This window comes from Plectrocnemia conspersa, unplaced genomic scaffold (assembly GCF_051122295.1).
Source record: "Plectrocnemia conspersa isolate PC_06_02 unplaced genomic scaffold, ASM5112229v1 ptg000011l, whole genome shotgun sequence".
Taxonomy (NCBI): domain Eukaryota; kingdom Metazoa; phylum Arthropoda; class Insecta; order Trichoptera; family Polycentropodidae; genus Plectrocnemia; species Plectrocnemia conspersa.
In genome coordinates, this window is record NW_028277175.1 from 16,804,938 (window position 1) to 16,824,308 (window position 19,371).

Consider the following 19,371-nt stretch of genomic DNA (forward strand, 5'->3'; position numbering starts at 1 on the left):
TATTGATATTTCCGAAGTTTCTGTACATTTGTTTCCATGTTCATTAGAGTAGAACATATTTTTTCACATATATAATTTGACAATGCAGCGGTTTTTTTTAATAGCTAATATAAATCGTAAACCAATTAACCTAATATTTTGATTACCATATTAATAATATTTAAATATATCATATTTTATTCGCGAATAACTTTAAAACGATCTACACGAATCTGGGTGTTGGTAATATGAAAAGTCAAGAGCAATCATTCATAAGATAAAATATTACTTCTTCGTACGACTTAAACCGATTATCTCTACAAGTCACGTAAGAAACGGACGATGATATTCTCTCTTTTTTAATACATATTCCAAAAATTTTACACTTCGCTTCGATTAATAATTCATGCGGTACATGGCCGTGTTTTTTTGTGCTTGAACCGCGCCTTCTCTGCGCGTTTGAGCGTTTGCTTATCGGTCGGAAATGTAATTCTGATAACGTCGCTCAATTTGCGGCCAGGTGTGAGCGCGTTCAGTTATGACTGTGGACTGTAATATGAGCAAATCCCAAATTTATGTGCGTCCGACCTCGTAAAGCCATAACGAAGCGTCCTTTAAATGCGCTTATTAATTTCACTAATTGGGTATTGGCGGTTTTAAAACCATAACCGCAAATTTCATTTTCTTTCAATCGGATAAAAAATAATTTGAATTAATAAAATATAAATTTTCTGAATGTAACACGAAATTCTTGAATCCTTCAATTCTCACACAAAATGAAATTACATTGAAGTTTTAGAACCCGCGGGCCATTCACAACTCTCACTACCATATATTAAAAGTGATCAAGAAATTTGCATAAAATGGAAAGCGGGCGTCTAATAAATGAATATTTGTATATTAAAATTCTAACTTTAATTTGACTAAACATATCATGAAACTCAGGTCTTGCCGCAATTGCGGTAATTGATCCTAGCTACACATTTTTGTAGGCGGAGTGTGACTTTGCAGCCAGATAGATGTCCAGAAAATTAGTTAGCAGTTTATTTTATAAGCATATAAAGAGAAATGTAAATGTTGCTATCACACAAAAAAAATACAATTGCGAGCGGAAAATATATTATTCAAGCTTGATGTTAATTTATAATTTTTATAATATAAACTTATTTATGGATTTTTAAGCGAGCCCCTTTCTAGTTGGGTATACTAAAAATATTTAAATGTTCACTGAAAAATGAATAAATTGAATTTACAGTATAACAGAACCAATCGTATTATATGAAGAGTACCGTATAATAATACCTATGGGTAAATAACTAAAATGTATAATGCCTTTTCTCTTACACATGTCTCGCTAACTTTCCCTCAGGGCTCTGAGGCGCCTTCTTGTCATTTTTATGCAAAAATATACAAAAGTCTTATATACGCTAATACGAGCACAATTTTTTGCAACGAAATATAATAATAACTCGAAATTCATATAAAATACGCATCACTGATTCATATTGACACACGTACATTGAATCTTTATTTATAAAAAATACAAAATGTGTTTTATTTTATAGTTCATCTTTAACAACTCCTAGTACGCCATTCACAGCCAATGGTTCGTAATATTCATATATGGCGTCCCAAAAATCAGTGCTTTCAACATGCGGATTGACGTCCATTATTAAATCTTCTCCAATATCCAGATAGTTTAGACTCTCATTGGTCACTGGTTTCCAGTTTAATCCGTTGAGTACACCATCATCGTTTTGAGTTGGATTTCTGTTATATTTAAATAATATTATTATATTATAATGCAATCGTATTGTTTGATCAATCTTACCCATATTTGGCGAAGTTGGTCCATAGCTTAATCATTCGTTTTATGATTATCAATTCAGTGCTGTTTTCCTTTTCATGCATTTTTTTATATTCCGATTTTATGAAATTGCACTTGAACATGTAGCAAAGCTCGTCTCTTTCAGAAGCACCTTTGATTTTAACATTCTCCCCGTCAACTAGAGACCTGGTCGATACTCGTTTGAAATGGTTCAGTTCTCCTTCGAAATCGAAGCGATAGTAATAAACTGGAGCTTTATTGAAATTTGCATAAGCCTTTGCCGTCTTATATGTAGGATATACAAGGAGATCCGAGTGGAACGTGAGGAACTCGTCCATCGCGGAGCTAACCGAGGGGTCCAGTGTTCCGTTTGTGAAATAAAAGTGCTTGAGTCTATAAGCGATTTCGTGATAGTAATGAGAGCCATACTTGGCGTAGAGACCTCTCAGAGGAAAGAGATAATGGAATCTTTTGTTGATCTGCGCCAAGAAAGGTGGTCTCTGTACGTAATATTTGGTGCTGTAGATGGCTTCTTGTGACGTGAATCCCAACATGATAGTCACGTACGGATTTGGCAATTCCCCATTCGAGAACACCTCCTCGGGGTATTCGGTTATGAAAGCTCCGTCGATTTTCTTGCTTATAGATGGCGAAAAGGGTATGACTCCAAACTGCTTATTGATAGACTCATAAATATCCATAGTTTTCGTAAGATTTGGTGGAAAATCAAACGCTCGCAATTCTCTAAAGGCTTTTACTAATGGATCCGTTTTAGTAGATGATATTTTAAACAACTCCGCTAAAGATACCGCTCTTGATTTTCCGCCCCAATCCAAATAAGCAGATTGTAATGAAACACCACTCTGGCATATAGCTCTTTGAAACAGACCCTTACTAAGCGGAGATAATACCAAAAGATCAACTGCTATTCCACCAGAACCATTTCCGAATATAGTCACTTTTTTTGGATCCCCACCAAACGCTTCAATATTATCTTTAATCCAATTTAAAGCCATGAGCATATCTTTCAAACCCATATTACCAGGAACAATAGTATCTTCTAAATCTAAAAATCCCAATACTCCCAATCTGTAATTAATCGTCACTAAAACAACATCTTCGTCCATAAAATAATCTGGGCCATATTCTTTAGAGTTTCCAGAACCGAATCTGAAAAATCCGCCATGGATAAACATCATGACAGGTAAAGCATCTTTGCCTTGAAGGTGTTTCTTTAAAAAAGGGGTATAAACATTCAAGAAGAGACAGTCTTCGTTTCCAAATGGATCGGCATCAGTATCTGGATCAATTTGTGGACACACATTGCCATGTTTTGTCGCATTAAATGTTGCTTTCCAACCTTTATGCGGTTTTGGTGGCTAAAAATATAAAAAAATATTTATTATTTTTCATTATTATATTATAATAACCAAACAAATTTATGTATTTAAAAAAATAATTTTTATGGTTTTTTAAGTTAATACAAATATACAGGTTGAATTTTTTTATATAAAAAGAGATAACCGAAACCATACGGATCTTTTGATATGTGCTCTTTTGATGTCGAAAAATTCTTTAATTAAGTATTTTATGAAAGAGCTACATTTTTTTAATAATCACTCATAAACTTCCAACTAATATACCTTGTATATGTATATAACACATTATTAAAAATCTCAATTTAGAAAGAGAATAATATTAAAACAGAAATAAATTAAAAATATGTATAAAAACCACTAATGGAAATATTGATTATTTCTTATTAACAACTTATCAGTATCATACCCGTTGAACACACAACGGAGAATGTATAAAAGAATTACATATAATATTATCAGAAAGTACTCTTATATGAAAAATAAATATATTATTATGACACATGACATTGTGATCAGATAATGTAAAATATATGAATATATTTTATAATAAATATCGGCACTTTTTAAAAATGATTTTGGTTGGTTTGATCAGCATTTTGGCAGAATCCAGAGATAGGCATACGTACTACCTATGAAAATTCAATTGATAGTAACGAATAAACTTATTTGCTATTCTTTTAAAATATGTTCCTATTAATATAAATACACGTATTATGTCAATATGAAAAAATACAGTAGTAAAAATATAAATAAATAACCTTTAAGAATAGAAAATTACAAAAAAATACTCTTGTTTGATAGGTGTAATATTGTACATAAGTAACACTGATTAGTCGTTAGTTATCCGGAAACTATCAATTTCTGATATATGAATTGCCTGTGAATTGAGAGAAGGATTATTTACAATTTTATCTGTAAAGTTATAAACATTTTAGTGTGATCGTCACGCAATCGAGCGTGTGGCAACTATCGATTTGGAAAAACATGGCGTAGTTATTCATAAATCACCGATAAAACCACAAAAGACACTAATTTATCGTGAAAATGCATCAAAATACATCGCAACATCTGAAATTTTGCTTATATTTTTTAGAGTCAGCGTTAGCGAAATTTAAAACACAACTATAGTTAGCTTCATTGCAGTGACAATGCAATGTGTGACTGAATCATAAATTAAATTAATAAATTTTACGAACGATTAATTTATCTCATGAATAGTAAGTGTTAGAATATTTATATATATAGATATACTATATTTTTTAGATATTATTTATGTATCATAAATTAGTATGATATACTGATTTATTTATATTTAACAAAAAATATTAGTTATTGCAAAATAATTTATAAAATCTAAAACATGCCTTATCTAGGTTTAATGATCCAATCATAAACTACATAATCTCTGGTATTCATAATTGAATGATTGTGTATTAAAATTTAATATAGCGGATGTATTATAGTCAAAATGTAATAGACCAACTTGGAATCTAAGCTTCCCTAAAGGCGGCTCTGCGTACGGAATCCCTTTGAAGGAATAATAAAGCCTGTGTGTGAAGCCGGCCTCGGCAACAATTCCGGCTAATTTTCCCTGTTTAATCCTTAGAGCAGACCCGTCCTCGCAAACGACGGACGAAACGGCGAGTATGAACAATCCAAAGAAAAAAATCATCTCTTTGTGCCGAGACCACTATGAGGCCAAACATGTGGAAAAGGACTGGCATCGGTTTGGTTATCTCAGCTTTATCTAGTGCTTATCTGATATCCGATATCAGGTGCTTGTGTGTTGGAAGCATTGAGTATAAAAAAGATGAGATAAGTTAACCGAATGTGCCGTATAAAATAAAATATGATATGCAAAAAATATTTTTGAGTATAATGCAAAAAAAAACATTTTGCTCTTATTTTTATATAAAATATATATATATATATATATATATATATATATATATATATATATATATATATATATATATATATATATATATATATATATATATATATATATGTAAGGTTACACGCTGATTTTTTATTATTAGACATTTTTAGTTTTAACTCTGTCGAAGGATTTATAAAAAGTAACATATTAAATCGTTTTTATTACATTTTGATGTTAATCAATAAAAAGTATATTATCATGTTATAAAAACTACAAAATAAAGAAATAAAAATTCCTGATATTGCTTTTAGTCATTATACATGTAAATATAAAATACGCACGTAAATATTGTCAATTGTATGTAATTTATTATAAAACTGCAATCTGCCAATTTGATCAATATGTTGATTAATAAATTTGACATTCTTAAATATGTATTTAGATGGTGTTCATCTATGTTTCTATGTAGTATATATTCATGTTATTATGTAATAATTGTTTATCACTAATAAATTACCGATATCTTTTGAAAACTTCAATAAATATTTTGAGAACTGAAATATTAAAATCAATCAGAATAAAACGGTCAATTATATACACGAAATTTAGAGCAACTTTGCCATTGTCTCTCCAAAGTGAACAGAGCATTAAACTAGAATGGAACATATCTGGACTCCAAACTTAAATTTAATATACACATTTAGATTTAAAGGGTTCACTACATAAAATAATTAATATAAAAATAATTAGCCATATCAATTTTAACATATGCTTGCTCGGTGTGGAGTAAAACTAGTAATACTCTATTTTGAAATTTCACTTAAAATAAAGTTACAAAAATTATATTTAATACACATATTTATATTAATCTAAAAAAACTTTAAAATATCATGCAAATCCCAACAATTAAAGTACATTGCTTTTCATACCGGAAAATATTAAAAAATATTTCGCGTAACTACAGCCTTGGCCATAAAAACGGGACACCTCTTAAAATAATGTGTAAGTCTTTTAGCAGTTGTTTTAACCGTAATTCTAAGAACTATACAAAGGAATTTGAAGTATTTAAATGCTTACTTAAGTTTTGAAAAAATAATGCAGAGCAAATTGTTTAGTCTCGCTTATGTTCAGTTGCATGATATCGGTCTTCATTTGTTATTATATTTTTTTTATTTATTTTGAATATTATTTATTAACTATAAACATAAATGGTTCTAAATCAGTAACATGTTATGTTTGTGAAATTAATTATCGTATTGAACGTTTAATATGAAATATATAATAATTAATTTGGCGCATAGTGTAGCTTAGCATATTGCATAGTATATGTAACATTTATACAATTTCATGAAATGTTTGCTTATACTTGTAAAGTTGCTGAAAGGAATGGATTTTACGAATAAATCTTGCCCAAAGCCAATTTGCCACAATTTCGTAACGGGGGATTTTTTTAGCATTGATTGCTTAGTGGTTTTCAGAATTTCTTGATAAATTATTCTATGCATATCCCACAAAATACACAGCGAAACTTTTTGTGGTTGTAACTTTGTTATAAAATTGCAAATTTTCCGTTATTTAGACTTAATCAATATACACAATGAAATTCTCGGAATTATTCAAAGGAAATAATATAAAGTAAAAAAAAAAATATGCACAAAAAACCTAATAATGTTTATAAATTATTTTATCAGTAACCAAAAAGCAACACAACACAACTTGATATATAATATAATAATAATTTAATATTAAAATATTTAGTGTGTTGGAATACCCATGATATTTTTAAATTATTTATATTTATGTTCATATTAAAAAAAAAACACAATAAACTATTTGTTTCTTAAAATCGAGTTCAGTAGATTTCAGTGTTAAATATAAAATAGATTATTGAAAGCATTTAATGCTATGTATCAATATTTATAAAATATTTATTAAATTTTCCAGATAGTTAATAAATAATGAATGTATTTTGTGAGCCTAAGAACTTTATAGAAGTCACGTGCTTTTAATCTTTAGATAATTTATTTTTAAAGAACACACTTTTTGATATTGTTTAATGTTTTAATTTTTTTTTTAAGAGTACATGTAAAGTCTTTAATTTCTTTTTTCACAATCAACGCCATTGCCATAAGCATATTGGCACTGAATTTCAGCAGCATTTTTTTACACAAAAGAAACACATTATTGTATTTTCCCCTCTATTTAAAGCACACATGGCAAGCAATACTCTCTCACGTCTTGCGGACCCTAGATGAAAAGGCAACCAGTGTTGTCAACCTTTGTATATTTGTTTTTCGAATATAGGACCTGATCATTAAATCTAGGTAAATTTTTGAAGGTCGAGGTTAAGCAAGGACGTCACTTATTCTAAGCGAAGTCGAATTAAATCAATACATTCTTATTATAGATCTTGTTTAGCTTTGATAAACGTTGCGCAGGTGCGCCACAAGAATGTCGTAGAGCACAATAGAAGAATTCGTTCATTCGATTCTGGCTGAGGTTAAGGATTAACGCATACGTATGTATGTGTGTACAATTGTACACAAAGACGTGGTTGAATTTAACAAAGAAAATAAATGTTTAGAATTTGTAATAAAAATACTTATTACGCGTGATTGATTTGTGTGCTTGAACATGTGGAAAAATCATAACTGCGCAAATACTAAAATATTAGCATATATTATAATTTATGTGATCGTCTTAAACGATAATACAAATGGCATATGAGCAAAATTTTATTATGTGATTTACTTCAAAGGACTTGGTTTGAATCCTGCAGTATTTTTAGAGAATAGTTGTGAAATTTTTTTCACTTACCTTTTTATATACTAATAAAAATAGCAAAAAACTAAAATAATAATCAACACTACTACGCAAAGATGTTTAAAAAATATTGGCAAGAACAACGAGGATCAACATATGTACTCTTTTTCTGAAAAAATAACAATTACAGACATTTTTCTGAATCAGATCATTGGGGACGAAAAATAGGCCCTTTATTCGAACGTCGTTAAGAAAAACAATTCCAACCCCTAAATTCAGATTGCACATTAAAAATGCTTTTTATTTTGTGTGGTGGAATTCGAAAGTATTAAAACACGGTAAAACAGTAATGGCAGAAATGTATAGTGAACTTTTATTGATTGAGGGAAAAGAGACAATTTCTAGTAAATAGGAAAAAGTATTCTTTAACATAACACATTGCAAAATCTGAAATTTTGGACTTAGACCTTTCCGACTACTACTTGTTTCTTTCAATAAAACATTTTTTAAGAAAAAAATTTAATTATTTTTGATTGTTTTATTTTAAAACCAAAAAATATTACAAAAAATGCAGTAGTAATTTTTCAGAAATGTAGAAGAAGGTTACAAAAAATATGGAAAATTATATTTTATAGAAAAAAATGTTATCTGCGTTTTATTGATAAAAACGTCAGTATTAGTTTTTTATAAAAATAGAGCAGATTAATATTATAAAAATTATATCAAAAGCGAAATTAAAGAAATAGCACTGACGTATAATTCCTCGTGTATTATTTGGTAAAAAAAGTTGAATTTTTACTTGTATGTTTACTAAGCAATTATTACCCCCTGAGTATCATTTTTCCTATTTAACACAATTCACTCTAATTCTCAGGCTCATAACATATAAAAAAGAGTAATAAATAATTTATAATTATTAAAAACAGATGTCTGTCTAGAATTGCCTGACATTGATTACTTGTCTGAAGTATTGTTGTATGCTCTTGAATGACTTAGCTCTGATATGTTTCAGAGGTAGATTTGTAATAATATATGAATAAATAAATAAAATATATATTTATTACAATTTCACAAATAATTGATTAGTTCTGCTCGACTGATAAATAAATATGAACTTCAACAATTCAATATTGTATAACATGCGTGATATATAATATTTGGTAATATGTATTAATTTTACGAAATTTGAGTATCGTAATCACAATTATAATTATAGATTACCATTTTAACACAGTATATTATAAATAACGGTATTCAAGTCACAGTTTAAATTATATTTAAAATTTATTTAGAGGCTGCAATAGATTTATAAAATTATTCAGGTGATAATTAAATCAGCTGTCTTATATATTATATGAATAATGGTACGTGCGTGTTATTTTTTATGCCATAGAGACACATCAATAACAAAAACCAATGTTTGCCAAAGTGTAACGACATCGTGAGTAATTAAATTACAAAGCAAATAAAACGCAAACAGGTGTAACGGTAGAACGCCAAATCAAGCATTGCAGTTCCAATCGTCGCTTTATACACATGTAGAAATACACGTGTGTTCACATAAAATGTTCGATAGTAAAAATCGATAGAAACATTAACAAGGATAGTGTAGTTTTGTGTTTATTTATTTTAAGTTAAACAACGATGTATCTTTTGGTCCTTTTGGCTTTCAATTTGGTCTCGCTCTGTCGAGCGTCCCAAGATCCTAGGGTGACGATAAATCAGGGCACAATCGTGGGCCGGACTCTGACCACTGTGGGGTCTTCCAAGAGTTACCACTCGTTCCAGGGAATCCCGTACGCGGAGCCGCCGTTGGAGGATCTCAGATTTATGGTTCGTATTATCAAAGTTTATGGAAGTTTCGCGAGGATGAAAAAAAAAACACATCGAATTTATATATGTATATATACATATATACGACGGCGATAACATCGACGAAGCACCTCTCGTCGCTTAGCGCTACTATAGTGGAAAATTTTAAAATTCCGTGTCGTAAATTTTCTATATTGTCCCTGGCGGAAAATCGTTGTTTCGAGGCTATGTGTGCGTGTAGTCTTGCACGAAAGCGAGTCAATAATGAGCTTCTGCTTTTTGTAAAAGAATTCTATTATTGGAGCATGTAATGATATAATCAATAAATCAAGAGATGCTATTAGAGACACAATTATCCCAAATACTATCGTACAACAAAATGTAAGATATATGTCCTATAAAATCCTATTAAATATCGTATAGTTTTACCTTTGATTATAACGATAAATTATACATAGTACATATTATATTAATTTAAAGCTAGATTATGGAGCCATTTTTTACATATAAATACTTTTATATGTAAAAAATGGTCTGGCAACGTCAAATAAAACACGGAAATCTAAGTAGACTTATTATTTATGTATTATAGAATAAAAACAACTTTAAATTCTGATTATAATTTACTTAGCCTTATGCTTGAATTTTTCATTAATAAGTAGAAAACTCGCGTCAAACATAATTAAAATTTCGTATGCAGAACAATGTTATAAGTCTGCAATTTGTTTAAATATTGTTTTTGGATTATATTACCTGACTATGTTAGCAACTTGTGACCTTTTTTTGGCAATTGTGATCCCGACACGTTCATGATTGCATATTAAATATACAAATCTATGTATAAATATGTACGTTATTTAAATAAGCAGCATTTTTGGCTTAAAAAATGAAACTTATTCCCGGGAATCTATGCATATAAAAACTCGTAAATTAAAACTAGAAACTGGCATAGTCAAGTCTTTAACACACACTGCCGTAAAAAGCCTTGTTCTCAATTGCATTTTAATGTTTTATGTTAAGAGGTTGGATCTGATGGAATTACAATCAATGTAAAGTTAAAAATAAAAGTGCATAGTGTATTAAATATTATCTTTTAAATAGCCACAAAAATTCTCGTTGCGCGATTTAATTTATACTCATTTTTCAATCTAACTATCTATTTATATATAACATATTATTATAGGGGTACCCAAAAGAAAGGACGTTTTTATCCTGAAAAACTTTGACAGTCAGTTGTGACCATAGAGTAATGAAATAAATATTTCATTACTCTATGGTTGTGACTTATTTGTCGTTCGGGTCGCATAGTGCTTGGAATAATATCTGGAGAGTGCGTTACGAACATATCAACAACAAAAAAAAACACCCAAATTTTTTCAATAAAAGATTTCGTTCCGAGCAAGGTGTTTTTACGTAATTTTATTCTGTGTGAATTTCACAAAAAAAATTGGCAACCACAGCAACCAAAAACATTTGTGCCGTCTATGGTAAAGTTGTACTGTTTCGTTAATGTCGAAAATGGTTCAAAAAATCTGTAAATTTTGTTTGGAAGACAAGCTTAGAAGTGGGACACCAAAAATCATCTAAAATGACCGCATGTAACAGACAAGACAGGATATTCATGGTCTAGCATTCAAAGAAATCTAAAAAATATTGGGAAGGCGTGTGGGTACCACACGAATTAAGCGACGAGAACAAGGCGACGCGCCTGCCTCATACTGCGAGAATTATGCGAGAAAAAATTATTGCTTTCTGATGGTTCTGTTGTTGTTCACCCTACTTATTCTCCCGATATAGCACTATCAGATTACAATTTATTTTGGTCTCTACCACATAATTTGGATGGTAAAAAAAATAATATTGTTTAATAGAATTTAAAACTGTAATTTCTGAATATTTTTACTCACAGCCAGTCAGTATTTACAAACGTAGGATTAAAAACTTGCCTGATCGATTGAACAAGAGTCGTATCTGTCGATGGAGATTATTTTGTAAAATAAATTTGTTATTGGAAAAATACTTTTCATTAAAAAAATCGTTCTTTCTTTTGTGTACCCCTAATACATCGAGGATATTATTAATAAATATATTATGTTTAACAAATTACTAAAGAGATTACTCTTATCAGCTTTTGGAGATTCATCGGTTCTAAGTGATGCATCGCGATGACTATAAAGATTTCGCTGATGCTTTTGCGGAGATTATTCTGTCTATGACGAATCATATCTAGTTCCGAAAGTCACCGAGCATTGATAGGTAGACAGGTTGTAACACATTGGGCTTACGCCTGTCAAGTTACAACAGATGATTTAATAAAACAAATTAATCTTAAAAATTTTCTTTGAATATAACAAGGAGTATTTTGCTTTTTCTAACTTCTCAACGAGCTTACCAAACATAATAATATTTTCGGCAATTGAATGGCTGTGAGGAGTTGAAAAAAATATTTGGGATTGTGCACCATAGCTGTTTATTTAAAATATTTATTGTTTATTGTATAATAGTCATCATGTGCATTGGGGAAACCTGTCAAGTCACGATGGTCAGATTTTCAATAAAAAAATAATAATTAAATTAAATACTCCGCAAACGGGCGTATTGAAGCTTTCCAAAATTTATGCAAAAATATATTCAGACATTCCATTTATTAATAATATTCTTTATGTATTAGGGGTACTCAAAAGAAGTATTTTTTCTATTAATAAAGTTATAAAAGAAAAAATATCCTTGCACTTATTTGCAATCTGACGATGAATTATGTATGTAAAAAAAAAATTGTACGTCCTTTTTAATGGAAAATATGAATCTACTACTAAAATATCTACTAACCATTTAAGCATCTCTATCAGTTACATAAGCGAATATTTTATTAAGCGGAAAAATTCAAGCTGTCTGCCAGCAATATTGGATGTCAAGAATTTGCCTAGTTTTTCACTTTACTTTTTTGTTTTCTTGATCTAAGATTGATACTTCGGTCTGTGTATTTAATTCATTTACTGTGAATGCTGCAGATCTTGGTGTTTCTATACAAGAAGCGTTTATAAAGCTAAAGAGCAACATAGTAGCCAAAATAACTTTTATTCAGGAGCACATACTTATATGTATATTAAAAGTTTCTACAGCTTCGAGATAAAGCAAGATTGTTTTTATAGCATTTCCTACATCTTATTTTTAGTCATGTGAACTATTTACTTAGCCAAACGCGGAATCGCCTTAACATAATGACATAATGATCTTCGGTTATACCTCACAAAAATGTATTAAGATAATATAATAAAAAGCTTGTTTCTAATTACCTATTGTCACATTGCTCAAAACATACTTAAAGTATAAATTTTTATTTAATTATTATAGATATGTTTAAATACGTATATAGTTTAACAACAAAAAAAATGTATGTAAAACAATTTTATTAAAAATAATGTTGTATTATAAAAATCGATAAAAAATTTAAAACGCATTGAAAAACCATTATGGATAGGAAAAAATATGAAAGCACAGAAAAAACAAACTCAAAATAAGGCCATAAGACAAAAACGGTTGAGAAGCACTGCCCATAACATTTAGCCAACTCACCAGCATCTGATATGTAGTAAATATAATAAATAAACGCCAGTTTTGTTGATTTATACACATTAGAAAATATATTTACAATGCCTTCTGATATAAATATAAATTATTAACAATTCTATTCGTTCTAAATTTAACTCAGTTGCATTTTATTATTTCACCCTTTACCATGACCAAAGTATGCAATGGTCATTATTATTTAGGGCCTGCTTAAAACCAAGGCATTCCTTAATTAAAAAGAACATGATTGCTTTAAAAAAAACGTATTTTTAGACTATCTTTGCTATTGAGTTAAGTAATATTTGTGTGTTTTTTTGCTCTAAAGAATTGCTTTCTGATATGTTTATATATTTAAATATAACAGTCATAACAGTAAAGCAATATATAAATGTATCTAATAAAATATAAGTTTTGCTAAAGACCTCTAGACAATAGATTAGAAGCATATGTAGAACATTTTTTATAACAATAAATGCGTTAAAACATATGTATATTGTAAAATCAGGTAAATCGAGAAACATGTGTATTAATTATTATTGTGAAAAAATTGAGATATTAAAAAACATAATTTATTTTTTAATATTTTTTTAAACAAATTATATTTAGGTACTTATTGTAATGGAATAATTGAACATTGTTATAAACTAACGGCTTGCTATAATAAAATGAAAACGAAAAACATGCTTGAGTAATCTTGAAAGTTGCCTGGTGGGTCGTTAGTGATTGAAAGTTTCTATTTATACTGAAATATATATTCAAACCTTTTCATTGAAAAAGTAATATCACGGATACAGACAGTACCTATATTTTGATTTTTAATCTATATGCAAAACCAGGAAATTTCAGTTGTTTTTAATATTTTGTTTCGTTCCTATCCGTAGCTAATTGGTTCTGTTTTATACAAAAAATATCTTAGCACAACTAAAATTTTAATTAAAAATAATACATTAATTTATAAGTTTAGATTAATAAATGCTCATTTATTATAAATGTGTTAATTTAAATAAAAAATCATTTTGTGTCGCAAGGCTTGCATAGTAAATTAATCTCCAATTTGGTATAGATTTAATCAACCCTCAGAAATAAAAGTTATACCGGAGTTTATTTTTTAAACGAATGTAAGTTCATAATTAAACGATTTCGAGCCGAGCGCTTTGTCCTTTGATCGTTCTTTGAAGTCAAAATGCGTTTGAGAAAGTTTAAAAATTTAAAAGTCTCAATTTGAGTTAACTGAAACTTTAATGATTACGTATACCTGCATACGCAGGATAAATTTGCTTGACACAATTAAACCCTGTCGAGTGTAATTTGCTAATAACTAATAATTATTTATTATTTCAGCCTCCAGAGCCACACAGTGGATGGAATGATATATTATATGCTGTTAACGATACAAAAAAATGCCCACAAAAGGATGCTTTGTTCGATAATTATCCTCACGGAGACGAAGACTGCTTAGTCCTTAACGTTTACACACCTGCTAATTTGAGTGAAAGTGTGAATTTACCCATTATGTTTTGGATTCACGGAGGAGGTTTCGCTTCCGGATCTAGCAGCACTTATATGTTTGGTCCGGATTATTTTATGGAAGAAAACGTGATCCTTGTAACTATCAATTACAGACTGGGCGTTTTGGGCTTTCTCAACCTCAATGATGACGTCGTTATGGGAAACATGGGCTTGAAAGACGTCGTTTTGGCTTTGAAATGGGTGAGGGATAATATAAAACATTTTAAGGGAGATAAAGATAGAGTGACGATCTTCGGCAATAATGCAGGTGGAGCTATAGTGTCATTATTAATGCAATCTTCTGCGGCAGATGGTCTTTTTAGTAAGGCTGTATGTCAAAGTGGCGTTTCGAAGCTACCTCAGCTGTTTAATTCTAAGGAGAGAGAACGGGCTTTCACTCTGGCTAAACTGCTGAATAAAGACCCACCGAATTCCGCTGCTCTGTTGAAAGCTTTTAAGAAATTTACTCCGTTTGATTTTGTGAAAGCTGCACCTAGGACTTTCGACAGCACAGAAGTGAGAGACGCGCAAAAGAATATATTACCCTTCGGCCCTTCTGTGGAAAGTTCCAATAACGAAGAAGCATTTTTAACTAAAACGCCCGAAGAGGTTTATTCGAACAAAGACGTGCCCAACAAAAACGTACCTATGATGATCGGATTTAACTCTAGAGAGTCGATTGTATATTTGCGAACGCTGATCAACAATCCTGAGATATTAGATAAGCTCAATTACAACTTTCAATTTTCACTTCCGTTCAGAGGATTAGAGTTTGCTTACAACTCTCAAACGTACAAAGAAGTCTCCGAGCTAATCAGAAAGTTTTATTTTAAAGACGGAATTATAGAGAGGAGTGCCATTGAAAATTTCGTGGACTACGTGTCGGATGAAATTTTTTATCCCATTGCTAAAACCATTGAGGAGCACCTAAAGATATTTATCGCTCCAATTTACTATTACCAGTTTTCGTACGAAGGCTCATTAAATTTTTACAAAAGTGCCGTTCTGAATGACACTAACAGCATTTCAGGGGCTTCGAACGGAGATGAAATATGCTATTTGTTTAAATGTAACGCCCTAGATTCAATATATGAACGAATACACGAAAAAGAAGCAGAAGCAAAAGATTTGCTCGTTATTAAGAAAATGGTTCGTATGTGGACAAATTTCGCCAAATATGGGTGAGTAAAATATCTCCTCTTAATTTTATGCAAAATATATATAACGGTATTTTTTTATATTTTATAGAAACCCAACGCCAATAGAGGATGAAACACTAAACAACGTCAACTGGAGTCCGACGAATTCCAAAAACTATCAATATCTAAAAATTGATTCAGATCTTAAAATGGACGAAAATCCAAAACAAAAAAACGTCGCTTTTTGGGATGAAATTTACAAAAAATACTCACAAACGGAAGAAAGCCCTAATCGATTAAGAAACGAGTTATAAAAAATCTATTTTTATTTAAAATCATAATAAATATTTTTTTATATTCGGAGAATATTCTGTATTTTAATGTCCGTGACAAAAACTTAAAAATAAATTATTTAATTTAAATCAGAAAATATTTTTATTATTCATATTATATATTTAACTTATATATGTGAGAATATATATATATATATATATATATATATATATATATATATATATATATATATATATATATATATATATATATATATATATATATATATATATATAATTAAAAAAAGAAAATTGATTTTTGTTATAGATTAAACTAAAGTATTTTTAGAATAGATTTTCAGTTTTTTTTGTGAGTTTATGCTATATGGTTTATATTTTGAAGAAGTAAAATTGTCACTGTATAATGTCAGGATGTTATTAAGAGATTCAAAATATTGCCCAGTACAGAAATGATGAACTAAATTCTGAACTAGTATTAAAAATATGGTTTTTATATGACTTTATATGGAAGAAATTCGTATATTCATATTTTTTTGTGTATATAGATATATTGATATATTTGTAAAATAGTAAGAATATTGCATATCAAAATTATTGCTATTAAGATAAAAATCAACGTAAATAATAGTTATGTTATTATTTTGGTTCGATCCGAAATACTGTTTAGTTTCATAAGTTAAAATTATAAATGTATTTATTTTATTATTTAAGATCATAATAATGTATTAATTAAAATAATAAATTATTGTATATAAAGAGATGTTTTATTATCAACCGAATCCGATATTGTAAGGCTAATATTTAAAGTGGAGCGCCATTATATCTTATTAGCACTGTTCATGGAGAGTTAGCTCAGGTGTTAAAGTGATTGCAGCTATCAAATATAACAGGCGCAGACAGGTGTTCCAAATATATTTCATAATATATTTATTATTTTAGGTCATGATATGATTCTCTTCATAAGGAAACATGCATTAATAATAAGCTGTTATTCACTTAAATGTTCAAAAAACAGTACATCAAAGCATGACAATAGTATGCATGAGATTAAAAATGGAAAAAATGAAAGCTCATTAATATAATCATTGGTAATATAACCGTTGTGCGATTACGAGCTTTAAAACTAATAACGTTCGTCTATTATCCTTGTTAAATTGTTTATACATTTTTTCTGAATAAATATGTATTTTAATGAACGAAATTCGTTGAGCGATTAATCATCGAGGCATGTTCGAGTGCAAACATTAATCAGATCGAGCTGACTGCTCTTGTTTTGTTTGATCAATCAAGTGCTGTAATTAACTCTCTCGTTTTGTGTATAATGCACATATTATCATAAACATACATATACATAGAATGTATATTTAATGAAAATTAAATAATAATAATCGCATTTAGGGAATACGAAACGCATGCTTCGGATTTTGTATTATTACATTATGTATTTGAGTCAACTTCCATTTCTCGTTGTTTGCATTTGATATGGGTTGCTTGTACATGTCCATACCAGATAGATGTTTGCGTTGACCGCGATAAATAAAACCTTTATCAAAATAAATAATTCGGACATATCTAGATGGAGGAGGACCAACGTCAATTTCGTGCGACGCGCCAAAACAAAATGGCGCAACGCGACTACAGCGCTTTCAAGACATATTTGAACCAAAATAATAAACGATATTTAGTTATATGTCAGAGCAAAAACGCCAGTAAAATAATCAGCTTGAGAATGATATTCGGCAGTGTCGATATAATAATTGTATTAAGAATTTGAAAATATATTAAAATACTTTAAAATGTCGTTTATTAGATAGCATTCAAGAAACAACACATTTATAAGCTCTCCGTTGGCTGATATATATATAGCGTTCCCACTGCGCCCGCCGATTTGATCGACATTAACATTCAATCCTCATACATACTAAGGATATATTACACGTTTAAAACATACCTGGTTTATTTGAAATTATTAAAATCTAACGTATATGTGCATTAAGTCGGAAACAATGATAATGTTTATGTATATAAAAACTCACTTTTCGGCCTCGGAGCCCAGCGACAGGGATTCAAAATTTGAAGATTTCGTTACGAAGATTGTTTTATGATTGTTTATCTAATTTAATCAATGTATTCTTCTTATCCTAAGCACATTATGTATATATTTAATTTTCATAGTTAAAACACAGCTAGATAAATTGCAATCTGTTTGTTTATAAAAGAAAAAACTCGGAGCCCGTCGCCGGAATTCAAAATTTGAAGATTTCATTACGAAGATTGTTTTATGATTATTTATTTAGTTTAATCAATGTATTCTTATAATCCTCAACACATTATGTATATATTTATTTTCATAGTTATTACACACCTAGTTAATTTGCAATCCGATTATTTATATTCAGTTAAATTGAACAAATGAAAATTATTGTCGCGTAGCAAAATTTTATTTATAAATAATAATTATTTAAAAATGTTGTCACGTTGATGTCGGCCATCTTGTTTTATATTTGAATGCTTGTTTTTCATTGGTCGAAACAACCGAATGCATTATCGGCGGCTCGAAAATTCAAATTTTATTTTTATTATGATAATTAAATATATTTTATTTATTTACGTGTATTATTATATAATACACCGTTAAAAAAATATCGTAGAGGTTTCAAATAAATTACAGTTATATTTACAGAAATCTATCTAATTCTTGCTACCTTTGCTCGACGATTTTTTTTATACTTTTACTTGTAGTGTGCAGTAATAAGTAGGTAAAAAACAATTGCGAGAAAATAGTTTAAATTAGTGTTTCTCAACCGTTTTTGGCCTATGCCTCTTCTTCTTTACCGATAATAAGAAAAGAGTAATTAGACATTTAAAAAAATATTTGAATCGTTTTTTTTTTAAATATTACAACTTATCGCACATAAAAATAATCCTAAATATTTCCGACAATTTTATTTTGTATTTGTAAACATAGCATATGCAGGAATTTATATTGTATATTCAATTTTAACAATTCACAACTTCTTTAAAAAATCTTGGTTCCTCGTATGTTTTAACTTCTTAGATTTTGCGGTGGCCCCGTTTAAGAAAAGTTAGTTTAATTGTCACAGTGTTTGTTTTTTTCATTTTAGATTTGATTTAAAACATAGTGCAAATATTTTTCCATAAATAATCATCTTTATTGAGCCGCGCAACGTAAATATTATAATATGGGTATTTTTTGTGT

The 19,371-nt window shown here is 29.3% G+C and overlaps 3 protein-coding genes across 4 annotated transcripts in view; 1 reads left to right on the top strand and 2 right to left on the bottom strand.

Moving 5' to 3' along the window:
• The window catches only part of Ptp36E (protein tyrosine phosphatase 36E), a 218,468-nt gene that overhangs the window by 93,376 nt on the left and 105,721 nt on the right, over positions 1–19,371 (bottom strand). The gene's annotated exons all lie outside the window — the stretch shown is intronic.
• On the bottom strand, positions 1,458–4,905 carry LOC148229730 (juvenile hormone esterase-like). The gene is made up of 3 exons (XM_088198029.1): positions 4,670–4,905; positions 1,811–3,186; positions 1,458–1,749 (listed from the first exon to the last, which is right to left on the bottom strand). Exons 1-3 carry the CDS (start codon positions 4,856–4,858, stop codon positions 1,539–1,541), a joined length of 1,776 nt encoding a protein of 591 aa, XP_088054155.1. The 5' UTR covers positions 4,859–4,905; the 3' UTR covers positions 1,458–1,538.
• LOC148229731 (juvenile hormone esterase-like) lies at positions 9,336–16,288 on the top strand. The gene is made up of 3 exons (XM_088196725.1): positions 9,336–9,661; positions 14,552–15,900; positions 15,968–16,288. The coding sequence occupies exons 1-3, from the start codon at positions 9,473–9,475 to the stop codon at positions 16,170–16,172; spliced, it is 1,743 nt and encodes a 580-aa protein (XP_088052851.1). The 5' UTR covers positions 9,336–9,472; the 3' UTR covers positions 16,173–16,288.